General features: G+C 40.3%; 1 protein-coding gene across 1 annotated transcript; it reads right to left on the reverse strand.

Moving 5' to 3' along the window:
- Nucleotides 1-17,190: 17,190 nt before the first annotated feature.
- Nucleotides 17,191-22,520, reverse strand: LOC128270491 (uncharacterized). The gene is made up of 9 exons (XM_053007896.1): nucleotides 22,448-22,520; nucleotides 20,240-20,356; nucleotides 19,889-20,136; nucleotides 19,629-19,767; nucleotides 19,256-19,405; nucleotides 18,964-19,107; nucleotides 18,638-18,865; nucleotides 18,280-18,587; nucleotides 17,191-17,886 (listed from the first exon to the last, which is right to left on the reverse strand). Exons 1-9 carry the CDS (start codon nucleotides 22,518-22,520, stop codon nucleotides 17,191-17,193), a joined length of 2,103 nt encoding a protein of 700 aa, XP_052863856.1.
- Nucleotides 22,521-23,672: the final 1,152 nt, after the last annotated feature.

Genomic DNA, 23,672 nt, shown 5'->3' on the forward strand with positions numbered 1-23,672 from the left:
TCGTTTAACATTCGCCGTACGGTTTTTCTTCCGCCCCCGAAACATTGTTTCGGTAGCTTGGACCAAGCTGCGGGAACAAGTTTTGAGGTTATGTTTCACATGGGCTGGATGGGTTCACAGCCGCTAAATGGTTTCCCAAAATTGTGGCCCTGCTGGCCGAGATGATGGTGGTGCCAAAGTTTGTAGTCCAACAACCGGTTCCGGAGAGCGGGCCAAAAGTGTAGAAAGAAATCTTGTTAAATCCGGTATAATGTTTTCGTAATTAGCAGAGGCAGCAAAGTAAGTTGCCTTCCTGGGACCTCGTTTGGAATTCACCAGAAAACACCACTGGCAAGCTGCTCTGGAGGGCCAGTTCCAGTTACAGAAATGTAGCAAACTGGTATCGGGTAAACGAACTTCGGGTTGGTGGTAGGTTGTAAACTCTTGCCCCGTTGCTAGAGATGGCTTCCGGCAAGCATCCTGTTTGCGGCCTGGTATGTGCAGCTCTTTGACCGTTGACTCTCAGCTGTGCCCTAAAATCGTCAGTGAATAGCAGTTTTCTACATTTCGGCCACTCAATCCGATCTTTGCCGCAGGTGTCGAGAGACTCCGAATGGTGTGCGAATGAAAAGGATTATTTCAACACCAAACCGGCAACTTCACTGAGAGCACTTCGAAGAACACATAAATTCATCAACCAACCACAAGACCGAGATTACTCAGGACGGAGAGTTCTTTACCGTCTATGTGCAAAAATTAGCTCAACGCTTCGCAGCTTCAACGCTCTTCCGATGGCACTGGGAATGACTGAACAACCGGTGGCAGTCCAAAGAGCTTCTCAATGATGGCGCAAGTCATTAGTTTGGGAAGAAGCCTTTGTTGTGTTCCAGACACATTTGGCGGTCGGTCTGGTTGTTTTCCAAATTCTGCCTACCGGAAGAACAGTCTCCAATGGGCTTGTGCTTCACAACTCCCTATGCTATCGAATTGAAAAACGCTTCCCTGCTCTAACACGATTGCATTCGCATTAATATCGCTGGACGATGTTCAAGGCATCCCGAAACGGTAGATCAGGAAGACAGCTCCAGGAGGAGGACAAACATGATCAGTTGGATAGCAACTAACTAGCTATTGCAAACTAGCTAAAGAAATACCATCGTTAGGAGTTGCTCTTGTCTATTTTGTCATGTCGGACCGCTTGGTTCATTTAAAACTCTTCAAGTCCGCCATCTTTTGCTCGTGTAAATGTATTTGCTGCTCTTCGCACCTTATATTTCCGGCAAACAACTTTCATTGATGTCATAGCTACATTTGCAAAAGCAACAACTTATCAGAATGGAACAAATAATTCCTGATAGTGACACACATTTATATTTCGTCAAGAGAATGCAACCAGAGGCGTTACTGAAAGAGCTTAAACATAGTGCGCTTCACAATAAACGTATGCAACCAAAAACGTTGCGTTACGATGCTTTTGAAATATAAACAACTCTATCTACGTTTTCCAGATCCGAGTTAAGACATGACAATTAAAGACAATTAGAGACATTAAAAAAAAAGATCTCATATATGTTCCAAGAGAGTATTGAGCATATAATTGACAACAAGAGAGTACTAAAATTGACAATATCAATCATAACAAAAACGCTCTGATTCAGAAATTTGTTCTATGGTTTTTTATCAATTACCTCACTTCGGGAACCCAATGCCTAGATATTTGCCCCACAGATTTCAATTGTTACGTTTATCTTCCACGAACCTACTACCCGTAGAGTACTCCCGTCCCTGGTTTTGAAAATAAATTATTTTGCACAAGGCCTTTCTTTTTTGCACAAAGCAATACGACTCAGTCCTAATGCTATCGAAAATATAATATGAGCCACTAGGGTGAGCCTCTTTTATGCATACTTAGGATCGAGAAGGACATTTCTCAAATCCTAATAGAAGAATTGCTACTTGGGAAACACGTGCGTTCATGCTGTCTTTTTGGATAGTTGCTAACTTCTGCACTGCGAAAGGACATGTTGGGGGATACTTGCAATTCTCGTCGCACTATTTCGGAAAACGAGCCATGGGGAAAATAATTTCGTACTCATATTAGTTTCGCATAGCCTTGCGTTTCTAGCAAATTTTTACGGAAGAAATATTCGGCACAATTGCGATGAAGTAAAATTCAATTTCCTACCACCGATGTTGACCGTTTGAGAGGCGTGGTATTTTCGCATATTTTGTAGATTGAGTCCGGCATACTTCTCTACAGCTTCGGTGACGTGGCATGTGTGTGTACGCAATACTTCTATGAACCCCACCCCCCTTTCAGAAAATATGAATTCCTGAGGAAATGACATTTTAAATCATGCTGGCCACCGCAATAAAGATGTCTTTCCGTTACGCCTTTTGTCTGGATACCATCAAATCGAGTCCCGTAAATCAGTAAATGGAGAACTAGAACTTGTGAACGACTGACTGGACTGCATGGCGAACGTTGTGAAGCACTATCGAAACCAGTTGAGATAAAACGGATAGAAGTGAACAATTGTACAAATGATCGAACTCAGCAATGTTCATCCAATAGCCTATTTAATAAGTATAATGTTACGCAGCATATGAATTTCTCACAACCGCGAACACTGATCAATGAACAACGATCACAACGGAACAAGTTGTACGGCAAAGAAGACTCGCCAAACCACGACTAGGTTAGATAGATCACTTCGCATGCATACACTTGAAAATGACAACTGCTTCACTGGCTTTTCACCACCTGCTATTCCAAAATATCTCGTGAGCTCTGAGTGATCCCCTCTAGTCCAGCTTATCCACCACCTTCAAGTTCAACTTTTCGTTGCAACACAAGAAGAAATGAAAGTCGGGCATCGACATTGTTGTTGAGAATGAGTAAAGGTTTGGTTTGTAGGTTGGTTGAGGTTTACACTTTCGTGTAATGTGACCAGAGTTGTTACTGTGTCTTAAGACAATATAGTTTGGAGTACTTTTTTTCAAATCTTTTTCTATGTGTATCAGCCCTACGTTTGATGCATACCCATGAAAGAAACAAAGTTCTGTTGTTCATTTTCTACCCTAACAAAGGCTTCGTTGACCGTTCAAACATGCAAACAAGTATTCCAATTTATTGAAGAAAAGTTGCAAATCTTTTAAAGGGCGTAGTGTTTTGCCACATTTCAAATACGGGACATGTGATAAGTTGCTCTATTAAAGCAATGAACTTCGCATGAAATATTTTGTCAGCAGTATCAAATCTGCTCGTTGACATATCAGATTGAGAGAATTGTGACAAGTGAACAGAACAGTGATTGAAAAGCTGTACATCTGATGAAAACGTCACTCAACTTTCTTTTGTAAGCCTTGTTGCTGAACATTACGGGTAAGATGCCTTGCAGTGTTTCAAAGGTGGTCTTGTGGCATCAGATGTTTAATAAAACTGAAAGCATTATCTCGAAAGGCATCCAAAAATGACACAAATATTGATCTTTCTTTCCAGTCTTTAGTTCATGTACACACACACAGCACCGATATTTCATCCTGTACTACCAATACAGTAGAATACTATAGGACGTGTCGTTGGTCTTATCATGGGGTAGGCCGTGCCCAGACCATGTCGGTTATATTGAGTGCAAACTTTATTATGCTAATATTTTTCAGAACGTCATAACTCGATAGAGCCTTGCATACACGAGAACGATGTACACAAGGTAAAGGTAGCTTATACGTAGGGCAGTCGAATAAATTTGATGGTGTAAAATGGGCGACCAGGCGCCTCCATTATTTCCGTTGTTTGAAACCCTTTCAGCATTCATGGAAAGCGAGGTTCGCTTTAAGCGTCGCTCTGGAAGTAAACAATAGGATATTGCTGCTCTCAATCGTTACAGCATTTCGCAGTCGATTCGGGTTTTTTCATCATTCTGTTTGCACTTTTCTTGTGTGTAGCCCCCGTATACACGACAGTCGCTGCATTTGCTAGTGCCTCGAATCAACCCTATGGAGAGTGGACCGTTGGAGTTTGTGCTGTTCAGTTCGTGTGCCTGACGGGTGGTTTTCGCTTAGCCTGGTGATTATTTATGGGCGTTGATTTAATCCTGGGCCGTTCTCGCCTGGGGGACTACATTTCCGACTCGAACGCCAAGCTTTGATAGTTGAAGCTGAACAGCGGAGAACTCGTTTTATTTACTTCCAGCGTTATGCAATTAATTATGCGTTTCTTTTGACCATTTGGCTATCCATGAAAAGGTTTTAATGGACTATTTGTAGGTATTCTGGAAATTCTGCAAATGACGGTCAAATGTAGCAATTAATGGTGAATTTTTCCATGTAGAATAAAAAAAAGATGGACTATAATCATAGAAAGAATAAAAGTACATTTAATATCATCACACATTTGGTCGACTGATCTAAATTTTTATGTTTATTACGAAATTGCCAATAGTTCATCATTAATAGAACGTTCATTTAAATTTTACGTTAAAATCAATCATTATCGATCGATTTTCACATCGACGAAATTTAAATCTCAAGCATAGGCACAAACAACAAAGTCTTAAGTCCCTTTATGAAATATTTAATGCAAATCGTTACTAGTGTTCGCTTCTTGCTGAGTCAATTATCAAAGTCTTGAGGATGTGTGAAACCGTTTCTTGCTGATAAATTTATTTGGTGGCAAACTATTGGCAATGAATAGTAAAAGAACTGACCTAGGAACCATACTCATTCAAAAATCGTGGTAACGTTTGCCAAATGAAACGCTCTGGTCATTAACTGCATTCGGGTTTCTTGCTATCGATGTCATTGTCGGTACCGTTCTGCCTTTCATTTGCACATTAAACTCTCAAGATAAGTTTTTGCAGCTAGCTATCTTATTTCCGGCCACCACCTGACTAGCGTATCAGCCGGTCAGCTTCATTTCCGTTTGCACATTGCTTCTAACTGACCAACATAAGCCACCTTTCCCTGCGGTCATGTTGAAACTTTGTACCATCGACCACAAAATGGTGGAAAGGTTGTGTGGTATTATGCTTGAAAAAAACAGGCAACGTCAAATGCAAATGCAGCAGAATTCCACACTTCCTGCAACGAGATCCTTGCAGCAAGAAGTTTCACATAGGTGTTCCACTGCTTCGACGTTCATGAACGCCATGGATGCGCTATCCTTGTGACCTTTCGTTATGTGAAAGGTTGTGGAACTTCGAGCCGTGAAATCTGAATGCATCGCCAACTGTAGCAACGAGCCGTCGGGCGTCGACTTGAACTAGTTGCTCTTCAGTCATCACATATCAACAAATGGAACTGTAACAAATGCTTTGAAACATTTTCCAGTACCGAATATTAGTTTTAATGTAAAAACTAAATTTTCTCCAAATGATGATAATTAATTCTTTTACCTGTATTTTTCATTAGCTTTGGAATGGTATTTATATTTGATTTTTATCGTTTCTTTGAATGCAAATATAGGGCACAGTTATTGAATAAATCCATAATTATTCTTTCAAAGTATGTTTATGATCTTTGAAATGAAAAATGTAATGGAATAAGTATCCTGAGGTGCTCTTGAACTAGAAGCTATCTTGTGAAAAACAACGCATACAATTTAAGAACGATGTGCGGTTTACCAAACGACAACATTCAAAATATATTAAAATGCAAATTAATACGACAATACATTCTATTCGAGAAGGGCATTATCTATTTAAGTGGTGGTGGTCGGTGCCTGCAGCGATCAGATGCTCGTACACGGTACTGTAAAATATATTTTACCGCTTTGTTCCCAGTTGAGTGGTTATTTACATATACATGGTTTCGAATAATTTTAAGCGATGCTATTAGGCCATTGAAACTACTGGATATATAACATAGTAGATACACTACAGAAACACACTGTACTCAATGACGAAGGTGGTCGGTAGTTCTCTCACGATGACTTCCAATCTTCGAATAACGAACAATTTCAACGCATGAAATAAATAAATTCCACAACACCCTGAATGAACACGAGAAATGTTCCTGTTATAGTAATAAATTAGTCGCAAAGAACATCACTTTGCTTCATTAACAAGAAAATCGCTAATGCTGCTAGAACCATATTATTTTCAACAGTTGTAAACCACGTAAAAATGACCAACAAGACGGTTATTAGAAAATTATGCATATTCACTGTTCATATTTCTAAAACAGTGTTGAACTCTTCTATTAACGCGTAGTACGTATACGTAATCACGTTGAACTCCGTACGCAAACTGTCATCTTGTGATTCATAAGAACAAATGGTCAGTGTCTTTGAACAACTTTAACTTCCTTTTCTTCCATTTGCTTCAAGTGTGCTAATAAAAGGGCTTAGGGCAAAGTAAAGTGAACCTAAGATTGGTACCAAACAGTTAGAAAAAACATAGCAAATTAAACGATAAATTTGTAAGATAACTTCTATGGAATGATTTGGCAAATTATCTGCTTTTCTAAACTACAACAGATGTTGGTGTTTCTCTCCTAACTCATAACGGTTTATAGTGGATGGCTGAATGAATAAGCAACAAAAAAATGGCTACACAGCAATTTGCTAAAGTAGAATTTCAGAGGTGAATAAATTGTTAAGAGAAATACATGAAAAACTTTTTTAATCGCTTAAAAGCAACATGATTAAAACAAACGTTTCGCTGAAAAAAGGTCCGCACATTGCCATAATTCAGTAATACTCTAGAATGAACAAGAATCGATCTTAAACCAAAGCATCCCTCGTTGCCGTTCGTTGCGTTTGCCAAAAATTGCTTAGTGTCGGACCATGCACGGAACGCATGCATGTATGCTGCACCTTCACCCGAATTTTGGTGGCGAAGTTTTCGGAAACATTCTTCACCTGATGTGTGAGCTCGCTGGTAACACTGATCGGGTAACTCGCTAACACTAAACGTAAATTTCGTTTGATTCAAGTGCCTCAAGTGCACGCAGCAGTCTCGGTCACAGATTCTTCGTACGATTATGTTAAGCCACGGAGCCAAGCTTGATCAATGCGATAAATTGCCTATACATTTGTTGCAGTTTATTTGTATTTTTGGAAGCTGTACCAACAGATACAACAGAATTTGTATACAAGATTACATTGGACCAAATTTACAATTGATACTAGAATTGCATTAGAGATAATTTTGTATTATCAGAAGAACGGAGTGGGTTGTATTGATTAGAGAAAGTTACAAAAACAACAAACTTAGAGAGATATTTTAGAGTAGTGCGGGTATAGAGACTCTGACATTGAGACTAGCAACGTGATGCTAATGATAAATGTAAAATCTCTGCAAATATTAGCAGACTTCCAACGACGCGAATATAACACAGACATGACCTTATCGTTATGCTGTGTTCTCATCCGACAATGATTTAATGACGTTGAAAACTAAAAGACAAACTATGTAGGAATGTACATCTGTCATGCGAGCAACAGTGGTTGCTACCAAAGCACATTTTCCGTTCACACGAACTATGGAGTGATGCACAAGCGGCTTAGTGGTTTGACATACGGGTGCTCCTTTTAGAAATGTTGCGTGTTCTACGAATCACGGAACATGAGTAATGTGAGCATGTGAACATATGTTATCCTAACAGGAAATGACGTTTTGATTTCATCATTTCCTTACGGACTGTTTAAAATTCAATCGTAATGCAATCTCACCCATATCTACCCAAAATGTCCACACCAGACGTGCTAATCTCGCTTAAATGTTACGCTTTGTAGCATGTACCAACCAATACAAGCATTTAAAATGACCTTTACACTGTCATCCCATCTATCATAACTTAGCACGGAACCAATGATTGCACTGGAAATGAATACGAGATTTATGCGGCTGATTAAAATTCGGAGCTCCTTGGTTTTAATTGAGATTCTATTGGAAATTGGGTTGGATTTTATTGGAGATTACGAAATTAAGATCAAATCATGAAATTATCGAATTGGGTAACATCAACAAAATGGCGATTTAGGCGATTGGCGATTTAGTGATCGATTTCTCGTGAAGTTTCGTACAGTTTTAAGTTTAGGCTCGTTTTAAAGCTAATATTTAACACTTAAAAAAATGCCTTCATTGTTTATTGTTTGTTCGTTTGTGAGTTACAGGGCGTAAACAATGGAAGTCAACAAAGAGAAAATTCGGTACATTTCGATCACTGAAGGCATCTATCGTGAAAAACGTCGATTACTTATTCCCCAGCCTTATAGTTTACGGCATCCTAGTTCCCAGTTAGAAAACCTTGTTCTCAGTCTTAAAGTGTTAAAGTCCTTTCTGTGTTAGAAATTCAATTTCAAAACTATGTGTAACTACTCTATAGAGTGAGGTATGAAAATATTCGAAGTTTAATTTTCTTGCCGTCTGGAATTCACAGCTAGGGTTGCTTTTGGTTGCGCGAGCATGGTCGCAATTGGAATGTGGCACATATTGGTCAATGGAACATGGAACAGGATCTGCTGAGAAACCGGCAAGTGCCATTGACGTTATTCGGCGTAATACCGAGAACGTGTTTTGTAAGTTGTACGTTGCATTTGTGGAACGTCGAGATGTAGTTGGTTTATCTCTTAACATGTCGATATAGAGACCTTCGACTGAAGTAATAGGTCTTCTATTTTACTAAGTAAAACTATTTCCTTGCGGAGCGTAGAATCTTCTTCACATAGTGCTTTACTCAAAAGCGTAACATTTCTCAAAGTAATATACCACGCATAAAAGGTATAAAAAACCGAAACGAACAACATAAAGTGTGATAAATAGGCCCAGTACATTCCTATAAAATAAAAAAAATACATTGGGCGTGAAATCAATACTTGACCGAAGAATTTTTAACGTCGTTGGGGTATCGGTTCTGAGGATTTTGCATGATAATAAATGCATGATACTTACTGCCACGCTGTTCTCCATTATCATTGCCAATGCTTATCGTAACTTATTATGCTTCATCAGACAATCGGCATTTATGCGTTTGATATCATATTGCGTGCAAAAACACAGACTCAAATCAACACCTACTTAAGGCATTTCTTACTGCCAATGGTAAACTGGCCACACTTAAAAGGCATACGAGATCTCTGTTACTGCGAAATATAATGTTTTTTAAACAAAAACAAAAAACGATACAGACACACGGAGCGCATTCGTATGCTGAATTTTTCCTGCCTAATTAATCTGATTGGATTGAATAATGCGGCTAGGTCGGTGTAAAAAAATGGCCAACAACAGATTTAGAAATTGGAAAACATTCGCATTATTCGACTCAGTCCACCGGAGAATAACAAAATAATAAATCCAATCATTATTCACAAACGGAAAATACCGGAACTGGTTAAAAGGAAATTACCAGAAAATGTCACTTTAGTATGTCACAGTAACAGAAAAATTAAATAGAAAAGAAAATTATGAAATTCCAAAATTCGTCTGAAAATGTATTGTTTTACTTTGTTTCTTACATTAAAGCTTTTTCCTCGACCGCTTCAAACCGTATCACAATTTTTTGAAGGATTTCTCTTTCGTTCCGCAAGTGCAGCTTGGAAATGTAAAACTTCGAGCCTAATCAATCGACAAACCATTCATTGTGACACAATTTCACCGACAAATGATTGCCAAAGTATAGCTGAACATATTTTTTTGAGTCACGAACTTTGACCGTTGAGTGTTATGATTAGATGAGAAATATGAGTCACAATCATTCATAGATTTGGTGAAACGAAAGGCGAAGAAAATCTAGAAAGAAAAATGAGGATCATTTTTCGACTAGGTATTAAGTTGGTTGAAGAATATGTGAAATACGTATGCAAAGTAGGAAATACTGACAGAGCCCCTTTTGCGACAAGCAAGCTCACAGCTCACCGACTTCCTGTGTGCATTACAGTTACCGCGAAGCCAAAGTTACCTCGCTTGGTCTACGGATTCGAGAAAAAGTTTCTGCAGGAGAATGTTTGGAAATGATAACACCTTGAAAACACCTGCACAAATGGTCCCAGATACGGCAGAGGAGCAACTCAATGCCGCTATTTTGAGCTCCGTCTACCGCCTCTAGTTAGTTAAATCATAGTAAGTTTAGGATGAGCTGCTCAGGATCGAGGATACCATTTGTTTGCGACACACGCTATTTTCTTTATCTCGGACAGCCAGGCTAAACGATTTGTAGTTGGCTTCTAGGATACACTAGGGGACATTATCACTAGTATCTGAAGATTATGTGTAATATTGAAAATTCAGAAGAACATTTTTCCTATACCGTAATTATATGAAGCGTCTCACGTACATTAACATAGTTAAACTCCTAAAATAGTCCTAAAACGTATCCCACGTCATCAAAGTGATTCTCTTTCCAGTGACGTAAAGTGACGTTCTTCAGCATCCACCCAGCATTAGCGGATCGATAAATAATATTATTAAACATGTTATTGTTGTTCAAAGTCAAACACATTTTCTACGGTTCTCATGCATTTTTATCAGCTAACACTCTGAAGCACTGTAAACCAACCGAAATTCAAAGCTATTACTATCAGATAAGCTATCATAAGAGAAGCAAGTTCTTTATATTCAAACAAAATGACCTCACAACCTCAAAAGAAGATTCTCAAACGAGTGGCATTATGCTGCCAATAGATGGCTTTCAAGGTAAGCAATTCTAGTCCTTGGGGGACTAATCTGGTCGACTATCATTATTTTGCGGCGAGCCATTTTAGTATGATGGCTTATTGAAACGACCGAATGATTGGAAAATAACTCTATGATGGTTTACAAAATCGGTTTCCAATAAGACTAAAATATGCTCGTAGGAAGTGACGAAGTCTTTACATTTAGTATGATGATTCAACTGAATAAACAATTGAAATTTATTTTCTTTTACCGTATTATGATATAGCGTACCAAGTTTTTTTTTCTAGGATTGGGCTAACCTTGGATTGGGCTAAGGGCTGGAATTCAAATGACAAAACGTGCTTCGCGATGGACAAGGAGAAAAATGTCGCCAGCATTATCCGACTTAACCATTCGCCATTTCAACACGATCAATATTTTATTTTAGCGCAGTCATCTGCACGTCTGCTTGATGTCTCTTTCGATTCGTCACGACTTCTTACTCGTAGCATTCTGTTGGCAACTTGGCAGAAGTGTGATATCTGTTTCGCGTATAGTACTCATTCTTTCAGATTTACGTTATTCTCGCCAGCCATCTCGCTACGCAGTTCCGTTCATGTGACTCTCACCAGCAAATGGATGAGTGACTCGCGACTTCCGCTTCCGGCTCTACGTTAGGTCGATGCCCTGTCTGTACAGAATAAATTCGTCAGTGTCAGTTGGGCTTTCACTAATTGAGAGATGGCCTATTACTAAGCCGTGTTCAGCAGTTGAAACGAAAAAATTAACGATGACTCCTGACCACGTATTACGTTATTAGTTCAATGACCAGGTAATGATTCTTGTTCTCGAACAGCAAGTGACAAAACCGTTGAAATCGGTGACAAAAGTGACCGGAGACAACTCAATTTAATGTTTTTAACAACGACTCCGCTAACTACGTTGCACTCCGGCATACAGATGCTGACCGATTTGAGTGGTGTGAGCTCAAATGTTTTGCTGAACGAACATCTTCTTGGAATGTGTGGTTTACCATGTTGTTGCTTGGAATCATGACATCGTGAACTGTTAACCCTGTCCACTGCATTCGACTAATAAAAGGAAGCTTGGTTTGGATCACCATCAGTAGTTTGGTTTTCAATCGCCCATTCTTATGTGTCTCCAAGTTTGCATCACCCATAGTATACTGAAACGCAGAACCAACGTCTTGACTACCACGAAGCACGTTCGCTACATGAATGTCCGATGTGTCGTACTAGCAACACGCTCGGAACAAAACTTTGCCGCAAGATATTTCACGTCCTCCATTTGGTATTTCCGTTTTTATTTCTGGTAGCGACAATCCCTCGTCAGTTCATTGCAAACGTGCTGCAACCTTCATAGAAGTGCTAACGATCGCATCAAACATCTTCACGTCCCTTGATGATGATGGGTTTGTTGTACGACCCTAGTTTCGCCAGTTGAAGACACACAATGCACTGTGAGAACGATGATTGATTTGTAAAGTCCATAGATCGTTCGAGAACCTGAAGTTCCAGGGATTCATAAGATATGACACAAAATGTCGCAGTGCAGCAGAACATCATTCAGTTTGTTCCAGATACACGAAGTGAAGTATCAATTCTAATAAAAAAACATTCATCAGATTGAAGTAAATGCTACAAACAGCAAGAAAAGCTTATCATTATCATTTGTTTACTTTACAACGGAGCATTTAGTTAGGATAAAAAGCCTCGTGAGAGTTTCATCAAATGGCGTCGTTAAACTTGTATGTGTTCTACTTTATTAACCATCAACTGTTTGTAACAAAAGAGGAAAATCACAATCACATCACAATAAAACGACACACAGTTATTCTCATGCCGATTGTTCTTACCTTACATTTTATTCAGCAGGTGCGATGTTATTAGTCTATTGAGTAAAACTGCAAAATACAAGTATAATGTAAAAATCGGTATATGAACTTTTGTCTATTACATATGTCCTACTTGACACGTGCGCTGTAAATTAATTGGTGAGCCGTAAAAGAGGCCCACTTTGAAAGCTTTTTTAACGTCATTAATGGAACTAACGATAGAGTAAGTGGTAACCACGCAGGACCCCAAGCAGCAAAGCTATGTGAAATAACTTTCTCAGCAAGAAAACCTTTTCTCAAATTGCCATTAGCGCCAACGTCTGCAAACAATTCAGTTTCCCCGTTTTTACGTTACGCAATCGACACCAAGGAGGATCCCTTTTCGGGTTTTCAATTGACTTTCAGTTCTATTATTGTCTGTTGCGCCTGAAAATGGAACAATTACTGTAATTTCATTCGATCCGTTTGCTTATTTGTGTCTTAACAAAAGGCCACAAGTATAGCGTTAAAATATCCATCTTAAACCGGGTACCACCTATAAACCCAATTTCAATTGCCATCGACTAGCTTCGAAATTGCTGCTTTTCCCATGAGCACTGTCCAGCAAATCAATTGGTACGACAAACAAAGAAAGGCTCGAAAGAACAGCTAAACCCAGCTTCCAAAGAATTCTTTTAGCGCTAGCAACTAACTATAATGAACATCGAAAAGCCCAACTGCTGCGAACCGAACCAAGCTATCCCGAGTGTATGAAGGGTCTCGAGAACGGTATCAGGATTGACCTGCAGAAAAAATAAAGAAAACTCCATTAAAAATTAATTCAATGCAAGCTGTCCTCGGTGGGGTGCACAGTGATGCCTGGCGCATAGGACCAAATGATAACCTGTACTGAACAGTGGCAGGATCGGACAAACGTGAAGCAACTCGAAAACAAATGGGAAAGAATTCCCCATCCGGACCGAAACAACAGTTCGGTAATCAACTTTACTTTCCAATGCACTCCATCCCGGGAAATAGTTTTGTGGAAACGTATTTTCCCGCCAGGTTCAGTGCGCTCTCAGCAACACTCATAATGACTGCCACTTTTAGCCGATACTGACTTTAAAAAGAAGAACAAGAAGTTTGGTACCATGTTTCAACCCAGCGGAACCACTTCGATGTAACACCCAGTCTTAGCCCTTCGCTATCATTCCAAACTTAAAAGGTTCACTCCAGAGCTGAAACTGCTTGAACTGTGTGCTTGAAAACTGCACCCGTGATATGTTGAACATTATGCTCCCAACTCCAAACTAAACCTGATTATCTAATCATAGCCCACGCAGCGATGAATATGAATTTCACATATTTTGAGAAAATCGAGTTACATGGTACATTCAAATTAGAAAATAAATTGCATGTGAAGGTGCTTATACGAATGCAGAGTTTATTTTGCACCGCGTGGAATTATTAATCGATAAAACCAGCGTTGGATTCTTGCAAGCAACGCCTGCAATAACCCGCATAGTTGCAATAAATCACTTTACTTTCGAGGTATCCGGTACCAATACACACATTGCAAATCTCATTTGACCCATTTTCTCGATTAGCTTTTCCGACAATCATTCATCCTTCGAAAAGTACTATCAACACCAACCCATTTTGCTGTAGATTTGCTTCCTCCCTAGAGAGGTCGTATATAGAACCCGTTGGCGATAGTCTAATGAAACGCGAAAAAGTTTTTTACAGCGGCGCGAGAAAACACATTTGCACGAAAACTTGTGCTTTATTAGCCTCTGGTGTTCGGCACTTTGTGAACGTAGAATTATGTAATGTTGCAAAAGTTTATAAAGCGAGGAACAAGTTCAGCTGTTTGCAGACAGAAGTGTTGTTGTTAAGTTCTTTACTGTTAAAACATCTGTGCAGTCTGTTCTGGAAGTATAGATTGTAGACCATAGAGGATATTCCTTTTCCAAGAATTGTGAAAATGGAAAGTTCAGCATGAACGTACGAAAAGTGAATACAAAGAGTTTACAAAACGTAGCTCACTTGGAATAATCTGACTCGAGTGAGTTAAGAAATTGCCGTTCACAACACATTTAAGGAAAGAACAATATTTGCTTCGTTTCAAACGCAAAGGATCTGATCTTTTTTATCAAGCAATTTTCGATCCATATAATCTGTGATTTTTTGTTTATTTCCTTGAATTTCATATTCCGTGCATAACATACATTCTGTTGGTTGTAGATATTGCGTTTTCTATTTACACAAAGCATGTAAGCAAATAAGTGTATAATGAGCACTTGAATAACATGTAGCATTGCCGGTAAATGTTTTAGCGGTAATAGTTTTAGGTAACAAAATAGCTTCAGCTGACAAGATCTGGAATTGGATTTCGAATTCATCACCGGAAGTTCGTTTGGCAATAATATATGTTATTCACGCAGAAAAGTGCTACTAATACGAAGCATATTTGTTTATTCGAATTCTTAGACACCTGCTGGTGAATGATCGCATTAATGTCAGTTCGCTTCCGTTTATGAACACTGTGAAACCGACCGATACGACCGATTACGTATGCCGTCGTAACTGTGGTAATCGCTGGTACCAATACCTAGGAACAAAACAATCGCCAAACTAAGCTCCATTTTGCCGCATGGATTAAAAGCTCTATACGGAATGAGCGCATTTCATATGAACACAAGGCTGTGCGGAAATTACCCTGTAAGACGATTACCACTCAAGCTCAAGGAACAAACGGAAATCCAATTACACAATCAATACACCGCATTACGCAACGGAAGCGGACGATATGCATCCTTAATCAAGCCACAAAATGTATTATTGAACTTACTCCACGGCAGAAAACGTTCTGAAAATCAGGTATCGAAAACTATGTTTAAATCATGATATGAAATAAAAGAGTCGTTCTGAGTGTTTAGAAGACATTTAATAAACTACAATAACTATGCTCTAATAAAACACCATAACATCTTCCAGAAGCAGCATTTGTTTACTTCACTCTATCATTGCAAATTGACATGATTCATTATGTTCCGGGACACAGCATTTTAGATGGAAGGCATTAAGCGTTCATACAGTAATGTCCGCTACATAAACAAACGAAGCTGAAGCACTTTGAGGCAAAATTGTTTACAGTCCTTACCGACTTTTTTCGTTCAGGGCAAAGGACCAAAAATCAACATTATTTGTCCTTGTAGTGTCCTTCGTCTCGTGTCCGCCAATAACACAAGAAACTGGAGTATTCCAGAAACACAGCTCAGATGTCCGGCCCTGACACAACTAGCCAGTGACTCAGCAAACAACCCTCACATATGGACGGTATCCGTTAACGTGACTTCGTTTACTCTAACTACCATTTTGTGGCTGTACTTAATCTTCACCATAACACTCGGATACGACGCACAGAGGCAAAGGAAAACAACAGACGTCTTCCGGAGTTTCGATTTCGACTACAACTGTCCAGACATGGCGTGTGGTGAAGTGTTTGAACACGAAACGCAATGCTCCATTAGCTATCATTTATTTTGCTTCCCTCAGCGTCAAGTTTGACTCCACCAAAAGTAAATTTGGCATCTTTCTTACTTTAATGTTGTGATTTTCTGGTTTTGACAGTCACGCATCGAAGCATCCAACGTTCTTGTGGGGATTTTCAATTTATTGCCGAATAGATGGTAAAATGCTGAATCACTTTGACAAGTGCTGAATCAATTTTGGTATAACATTTTGGTATAATAAAAAAAAACTACAGAGTGTATTGATATAGTGACTGCATGTCCGATGATAGTTCGATTGTGTCATCTCATTTGGTTGTTGGCATGAATTTCTAGTTGGTCTACTTAGGCCAATACATTAGCTTCGACATCCAAAGCTACTAAATACCAACAAAAAATGCAATTTGCCGTTCAAACTTACCTTTGTTAATTTTATCGCCCCTCAATGTCTTCGTCATCTGATCGTGATAAAATTGGGGTTCGAAACCAGAAACATCAAGTTGAATAAAACTGATCCACCATATTTGTGAATAGTGAATTGAATTGTATATTTGCATTATCTGTGCTATTTTGTTTCAACTATCGTTAGGATTCACGTCACGATTTACTAACTAATGGACAAAATTGACCTCTCATATTTTACAAACGCACCTCAGAAATTTAAAATAGAAAATTAAACACTGACAACAGATTTTTCTATTAAGTTTTGACAGCCAATAATTAACCCCTTATTCGAATGGTTGTCAATCAAATTCGGTTTCCATTGAGTTTTGTATCTGTTTGCTGTTTGCTGAATTCAAATTTAACCTCTACAACAGAACAACAAACATCCTTTCATAGGGTGGTTTAAGAAGGCTTTATAAATGTAATGTCCTACACAGGATTTCTTCGTATTCGCTTTATTAGGCCCCTAGGCTCATTTTGGTATTCAACACTGGTTTATATACATTTCGTTTCGACGAATTGTTACGGATAAAGCTGTCGAGCAGGGTGTTGGTTGTGTCACGGAGGTCTTCTTTACGTGTACAAATAGCAAACACATGAGACAGCTCACAAAACGTAGATAAAAAATTTAATCAGGACATTTCCGGGACGACTAAGAACAAGTGTTAGATGGAAAGAAACGAAGGAAATGGGTCCTTGAAAAGTAAACCGTCAAACACCGCGAGCCCCCGGATCTGTTACAAGCCCTTCACACCAATGAGGTTTAAAAGGTTATCCGAGGAATTATCGAACAGGTCGATCTCGACAGCTTTACCCTACAGCTTTACGTCAGCCCGATCTTCAAGCCTAGCCATAAAAAAGAATTCGACTTTGCTAGAGTGATTGCAGAACCTTGCGCACCTTCGGTCATGTCCTTCTTGCCATGTTCCTCGCACCTTATCAAATCAGGCCGTCCCGACGCGTCACTTGAGGACGATTTCAATGATTGATTGCGTTGATACGGGTGCAACGCTCCTGTACTGGTGACCGGTGCTGCAGGCGCATTTCCCTGCCCTGCATACATCACGGCATTTGAGGTGGATGATTCAGGGGACCAACCGAGGGCCGCACACTGTGTGCAGGAACCAGCATAATTCCCGGATTTGTGCATTTGCTGATGATGAGGATGTAGAAGGGTGTAGGATCCCGGTTGGCTCGTGATTTCGGTCGTTGTAAGCGTTAAGGTGAGATTTTCACTCGGTTGTGCCATTTCCCGTTCGTCCAGAGCTCCTCGCGTCGACCGAGGCGGTCGACAATTGTTCGGCAAGGGGCCTGACGGAAGATCGGTCATCAAATAGTTGGGCAAGATGAACATCGTGGTCGAGATATGCGACAAATGCGCCCCACGGGCTGGTTGGACTCCAGCAAAGCTGAACGCGGGAATCGTGGTACTGTATGAGCTGTTATTGGTGGTTCCAATGCAGGCATTACCGAACGATGAATTTGAGGCTTCGATTCTTCTGGACGGTGTTAATTGTTGCTGGGAGAGGAACAGGAAATCCCCAAAACAAACTTAGTTTGGACGACATTTATAGGGTTTTGCAGAAAATGCTACATCCAAATAATGTAAACGGTGTATGAAGGATTTAATGGCAGATGCTAGCTGAAATTGCTTCCGGCTCACTCGACATTATTATATGTATCAAGCACAAACGATTGCCTGATGTTGTTATCTCAAATAAAGTTATAGCTATAAACCAAATTATCAAAGGAATGTTTAAGATACTGAACATGGTAACTTCAAATATCATTAAACTCCAAAATGTTTCTTATTGAAGAGCAGAGATAATTTCTCACTTTCAAATCGATCGTGGCAAGTCGATGTAGACCAACGAAATAATTTAAACTTGTTATCTGGGTTATCGTCACTTACCTCCACAAGCTTCTCGGAAGAAACAACCGTTTTAGGCACACACTCTGCAAGGTCAAAGTCATCGCTCGTCGGACGGTAGCTGGATGGAGTCGAGCGGCTGTCGATCGAATCGGAATCTTTGTTGCATCGATTCCCGGTTCGAGACGGAAACAGTTTCATTTTATATGCCAGTAACGTACCAAACGACAGGCAGATACAGCACAAGAACAGCGCCGCAACACTCACGATAAGCAGTTGTCCCTGGTCTAGACTGGCCATCGTCTCCTGAGTCTCATCTGTTTCATTAAATGAAGATGGAATGGAGCAGATATTGGGTATCAATTATGTAATCGAGATTTAAATATCCATTTTCAAAGCTCACCGTCTTTGACGAAGGTGACTATGTCTTCGGCCCTCGACGACTCGCCCAAGTACTTGTTGTGGATGCCTTTGGTGCCGGAGTTACCTACGGCTGCCGAGCCTTCAATGAGATTCGGAACCGGCGTTAACTGCTCATCGTACTGCTCGTTCGACTCGAAAGGCCGTTCGTCCAACTCGTCATCCTCCAGTGGCGTAACGTAGCGCTCCCGGAACACGTTTCTGGAAACTGGTGACAACAATGGAAGGCCCGAGAAAAACTAGACAAAATTTACAAAGTTATGCCGAATCGTGTGCCAAGTGACCAACTGTCTTGGCGCCACTTACCACAGGCGTATATCACCTTTAGGTACACGCGAGTGCTCTCCGGGCAGGGATTGCCAAATGTTGAGCTTTCAACTGCCACCGTACACTTCCTCCGGCCTTGGCAGATTTCCGTCAGCGTGTGACTCGTGTGCTCCGAGAGACACGCTGAAAATAAAGAATCATCCAAAGACGGAAGGTGATTGAAGACAACTATTTAGGCATGGCGATAACTACAGACAACGCCAAGGTATTGTGTTTGTGCTCTTGTGTCCCAATTTAAGGACTTTAATACTCGTGGTTGCTTGGAACTTACTCTGCTCTTGCGAGGTTGCTGCCTGCGCACAATGAGAACTTTCGTACGCCGTCCGCCCATAAGTGGCGCTGTAGATCGCTATGCGCGTGTACTGGCCACACGTTAACCGAACGATGTCCTTCTCGCACGAAGTCATGCTTCGGAATTCAACTGGCAGGGAAAACATTAAAAAAGAAGAGTTCAACGACAAAATATAGAATACAACCATCTGCAAAGACACTGCTTCCACCACCATTCGTATTTCAAACGTAAACGAGAATCATGACGCAAAACATCTGACAGCTCAACGAAAGATTGAAAAGAATGCGTCCAAAACGTTTTCCGTGCTGACCGGAAGCAGGTGGAATTTAAACTGAAAGGTACAGTAACTCACATGGCCGGCATTTGTGATTGACCTCCACCAGCCGATGAATGCCAGGACAAGGACTTGTTTCGAATATTTTCGGTGCAGCATGTAACCGACAGCTTCGCTTTTTCTGGCACGTTTCAACAACGGTCTGCAGGATTGAATACTGTTGAGGGACGAAAATTGGACGAGAGTTTAAAAATTGATATAACCTAGAAAGCAAGTCCAATCGTCCAGTCTTACAATAGTAAAAAGGCCAGGTGTATGGTAATATAACACCAACTCACCTGCAGCACGTAAAGCGGAGTGCACTTGTCTTTCGTCCTATCCACAGAAAAACTGGTCAGGCTGTCGTTCATGGCGACATCCATTTCGTTGTTGTTTGGTGTCGTTGACGTTATCGTCACGTTTCCTGATGGTAGGATGATGTCCAACATACTCGTAGAAGGTGACGATGGAGGCGATTTTTGAGCATAATAGAGTTCATTGAGTTCGCTGTAAGGACACTGTACCGTATCGTTGTCCTCTGATTTGCATTAGAAAATCAGTCAAAAATAAAAAAGACAAGAGTGAAAGAAAATGCAGTCACGTTCTCAAGAAGGCGCCTTACCGGTCCCATTGGGAATTATATGTACCTCTAACACCATACTGAACCAATTCAATAGAGATGCTAGTTCCAAGGGGACAGGCGAGTTTCAACAAATCGTCATCACAACAAAATGTGCGAAACGAACGCAATGTACTGGACAGCAGTCCTGTGGAAAACGAAGCGAAGCAGGAGTGAAAATAATATAAATGAATTTAAGTTATTTGCATCCAAATGGATGCAAATCTACAACTTCCAGAATGATACAGTGTGCAATACCAACATACATTCTCCTCACTATTACCACAATAATGTCATCATCATTTCACAACGTGTCTTGACCGCGCAGTTAGCAACATTTGTGGTGACCCTCGTCATTTGTTTGCTTGGATAACTTTCTCGACTTTCTCAGTGTAAATTTTGCTTGTTCTATCAGGGGGCCTATTCTGGAATAACCTGGAACATATAATGATTACGATAGCGTGGAAGAACTAACTTTCGCTACGTAGCAATGTAGAACTATCTTTTTCTACATTGCTCACAAATCCTTTTATTCGGTTTTCTTTTTTTTATTCTTAGAAGAACGGACCGGGCCGTATTTATGCTTATCATAATTGTTGAAGATATTTTTTACTACTGGTACAAAGAAAACATTGGAAAACATTTCAAGAGTACCTCACGTCGAAAAATGTTCGATGTGTTCGTTATTCGGGGAACAAAGCTAATTCAGGAAACGGAAAAGAGAACGAAGGAAAACAAACATACAAAAAGGATACTGAACACACAGTCAATGTTAGCAGAAGCATTTGGAGCCATGTTTTGCGATAGCCACCTTCGCCACAATGTTGTCACAACACAAGCCAACGAGGAGCAGTTGGTGATCACGAGGGAGCCACATTTCGTTCGTTCCTCGACAAGCTCACAGGCAGTGCGTGAGAGCCATAAACATATCTGGTTTGTAATTTTATTGTGGCGAAACAGAGAACTTTCCTCTAGGCTCACGCTTCTCGTTAATCGTCCCTCATCATCGATTCGCACCCTCTTCTCTGAAACCGACAACGTGTCGACGTGGAAGAGCACATTCAGTGCCTTTGAGACGACGACTCAGACCTTGTGAAGCTTCCACGAATTCAAGTACATAAGACAAAATGTTGTTTTTCATCGAGGCTCGTTTCTTGGTGTTTTCAGAAAACACTGAACCACTACTGGCCGACCAAACTGTATCCAAGATGGGTCTAACAAGCTCCAATACATCATCAATAATGCAATTGTGTCAAGCTGTCAACAGATCCAACGTACCACCAGTTTGGGCTCGCTGTGGCTTTTAGCGATTGGCGAAGTAATGTGCAATCTGTTTGAGAAAGGCCCACGTCTCGTGTGGAACAATCGCGGGTTTCGCGGATCCGCTAGGGGCGTAGTATCCAGCTCCACTCCACGATGAAGAGGTTTTGGAAATTGATATTCCATCTTTCATTTCCGATGCCATTGGTTTAGTGTTTCAACGGTTCGTTATCATGATTAACGAGACGCGCGGTGAAGTTTGAGGCCCAGGAGGAATGAACGATTCAATGTGTTTCCCGTTTGATCAATCAAAACAGCCATTGGCAACGAGCCACTGGAGAGGCATTTTTGAACGATTAATCCTTTTCCCCGATTTTCTACCGCAAACATTGACCGATGAGCTGTTGGTTATCGGGAAAACATTGCATACCAGCAGCTTGCTGAATGGTGAAAGGCGTAGATGGTGGCACTTGTGAAATTTAAGCGAACTCGTGGTATGCTTCTGTTTATTCAAGTAAATTATGTTTCGCTGCGTACTAATGATTGGATCGTTAATTAAAAATATGCGTTGATATTGTTGTTATTTGCGATAAATGTTTCGAATGGTTGAGTATAAACTAATTGAGTTGAGTATAATAGCAGATTGAATCATATTGAGAGGTTTTCGATCATTTATGGTTAGCTACTCGTTTGAAGTTGTTCATTATATTCGCTCTGATTTAATTCAAAATCCAGAGAGTCTATCTCTTGGGGAAAATATATTCCCTTTTTGATACTGCATTTTGCGTTATTTGAGAACACAATCGTTACTGTTATTTTTTTATTATCGGCTTCGAGATGATGCACTATCAGGGTTCGAACTGACGTCTTTCACACAGAAACCGTTTAATCGGTGCTGCGCAGAAGGATGATCTACGGATGAGCCACGAAATGAACGAAATCGAGCCGAAAGAACAACATCTCTTGAAACATTACTCACCTAAATCATCTCCGGTAGTATTGTGTATCAAAATAATTAATCCAACAACTGATTGAAACACTTTTGTATTCATTGTTTTATGGAGCACGTTTGACTCTTCGGAAGCTCACCAAATCATCGCGAAGGAGTAACATCTGCTTCGTAGCAATTTCGCTCCCCAATCGTGTAACGTTGATCTCATCATTGGCATCATTTATGAAACGATCGTTTCCGGAAAGGGTTTTTTGCTTATTCCTTATGTATCCAAACATATATTTATTTCGCTTATTCTTTTCACTAAACTTGGCCCCATTGGCTACCAAGTACACCAATATTCACACGGCCCATCAGGATGATTGCGCTATACACTGTTTTAGACACCACATTAATATTTGAAGAATGGCGCCAGCTCGGTTGAAAAACACTTCTGGTAGCTACATTATGCTTTTACTTGATGGATGATACGCTTTTACTTGATGAGATGCGTTTTGATAATTTTTTCAATTCACTTTGGGTTTTCTGACCACACTTGCGCCCGGTCGATCAACGTTCAAGCAATATTAGGACATCTTAAATACTACACTTCAGTTGCAATAACACGAACGGCGATTCTACTGTTTCGGTCATCATTGTTTAAGGCAGAGGCATAAACAGAGTAAGTAAGAATAATCCATTAAGGCTTTAATTCTCCGACCATGATTACACGCATATAACGAAAACAGAAAACGAAGAAAAACAGACGGCTGCTGATGAGAACTTTCCGCACAATTTAACGCCTTTCGGTGAGGCGAAATTTATGCCTCATCAATAATCCTGGACACGGATCGCAAATTTTGCACTTCTCACAGTTCCCGCCGTCGATAGCACTTCCTCATCGATGGGGCGAGAAACTGGAAATTTCAATTGGCCGGGATAAAACCAAAGCACGGAACGATGAGAAAGTGAATGCTTTCGAGGATCGATTACATTAGAATATATCGATCACGATAAAATCACCCAAACTAACGCAAATCTCTTCTCGGCAGAAAGACACAAACGTTTCGCGACACGACCGTACACTAAACTTGATAAGTCCTAAACACATTCGTCCTTCGAACTGTCCTCAAAGGACCAGGCGAACTTCACGACTGGCAAGCTTTTCGAAATAATCTCGTGGTTTGCGTCCATCGTCTCTCTTTACGGAGCACTCGCGAGGGACTCACTCTCAACCAGCCTTGTTTGGGAAAGTTGGAAAAGTCTGGAAAAT

Source organism: Anopheles cruzii, chromosome 3 (assembly GCF_943734635.1).
Source record: "Anopheles cruzii chromosome 3, idAnoCruzAS_RS32_06, whole genome shotgun sequence".
Classification (NCBI taxonomy): domain Eukaryota; kingdom Metazoa; phylum Arthropoda; class Insecta; order Diptera; family Culicidae; genus Anopheles; species Anopheles cruzii.

What these genes read in the sequence shown, in the direction of transcription:
- LOC128270491 (XM_053007896.1), bottom strand. Translation starts at nt 22,520, where the DNA reads ATGAATACAAAAGTGTTTCAATCAGTTGTTGGATTAATTATTTTGATA. An exon ending in TACTACCGGAGATGATTTAG is followed by an intron (nt 20,357 to 22,447) that starts GTGAGTAATGTT and finishes CGTTTTCCACAG; the next exon opens with GACTGCTGTCCAGTACATTG. An exon ending in CAATCACAAATGCCGGCCAT is followed by an intron (nt 19,406 to 19,628) that starts GTGAGTTACTGT and finishes TTTCCCTGCCAG; the next exon opens with TTGAATTCCGAAGCATGACT.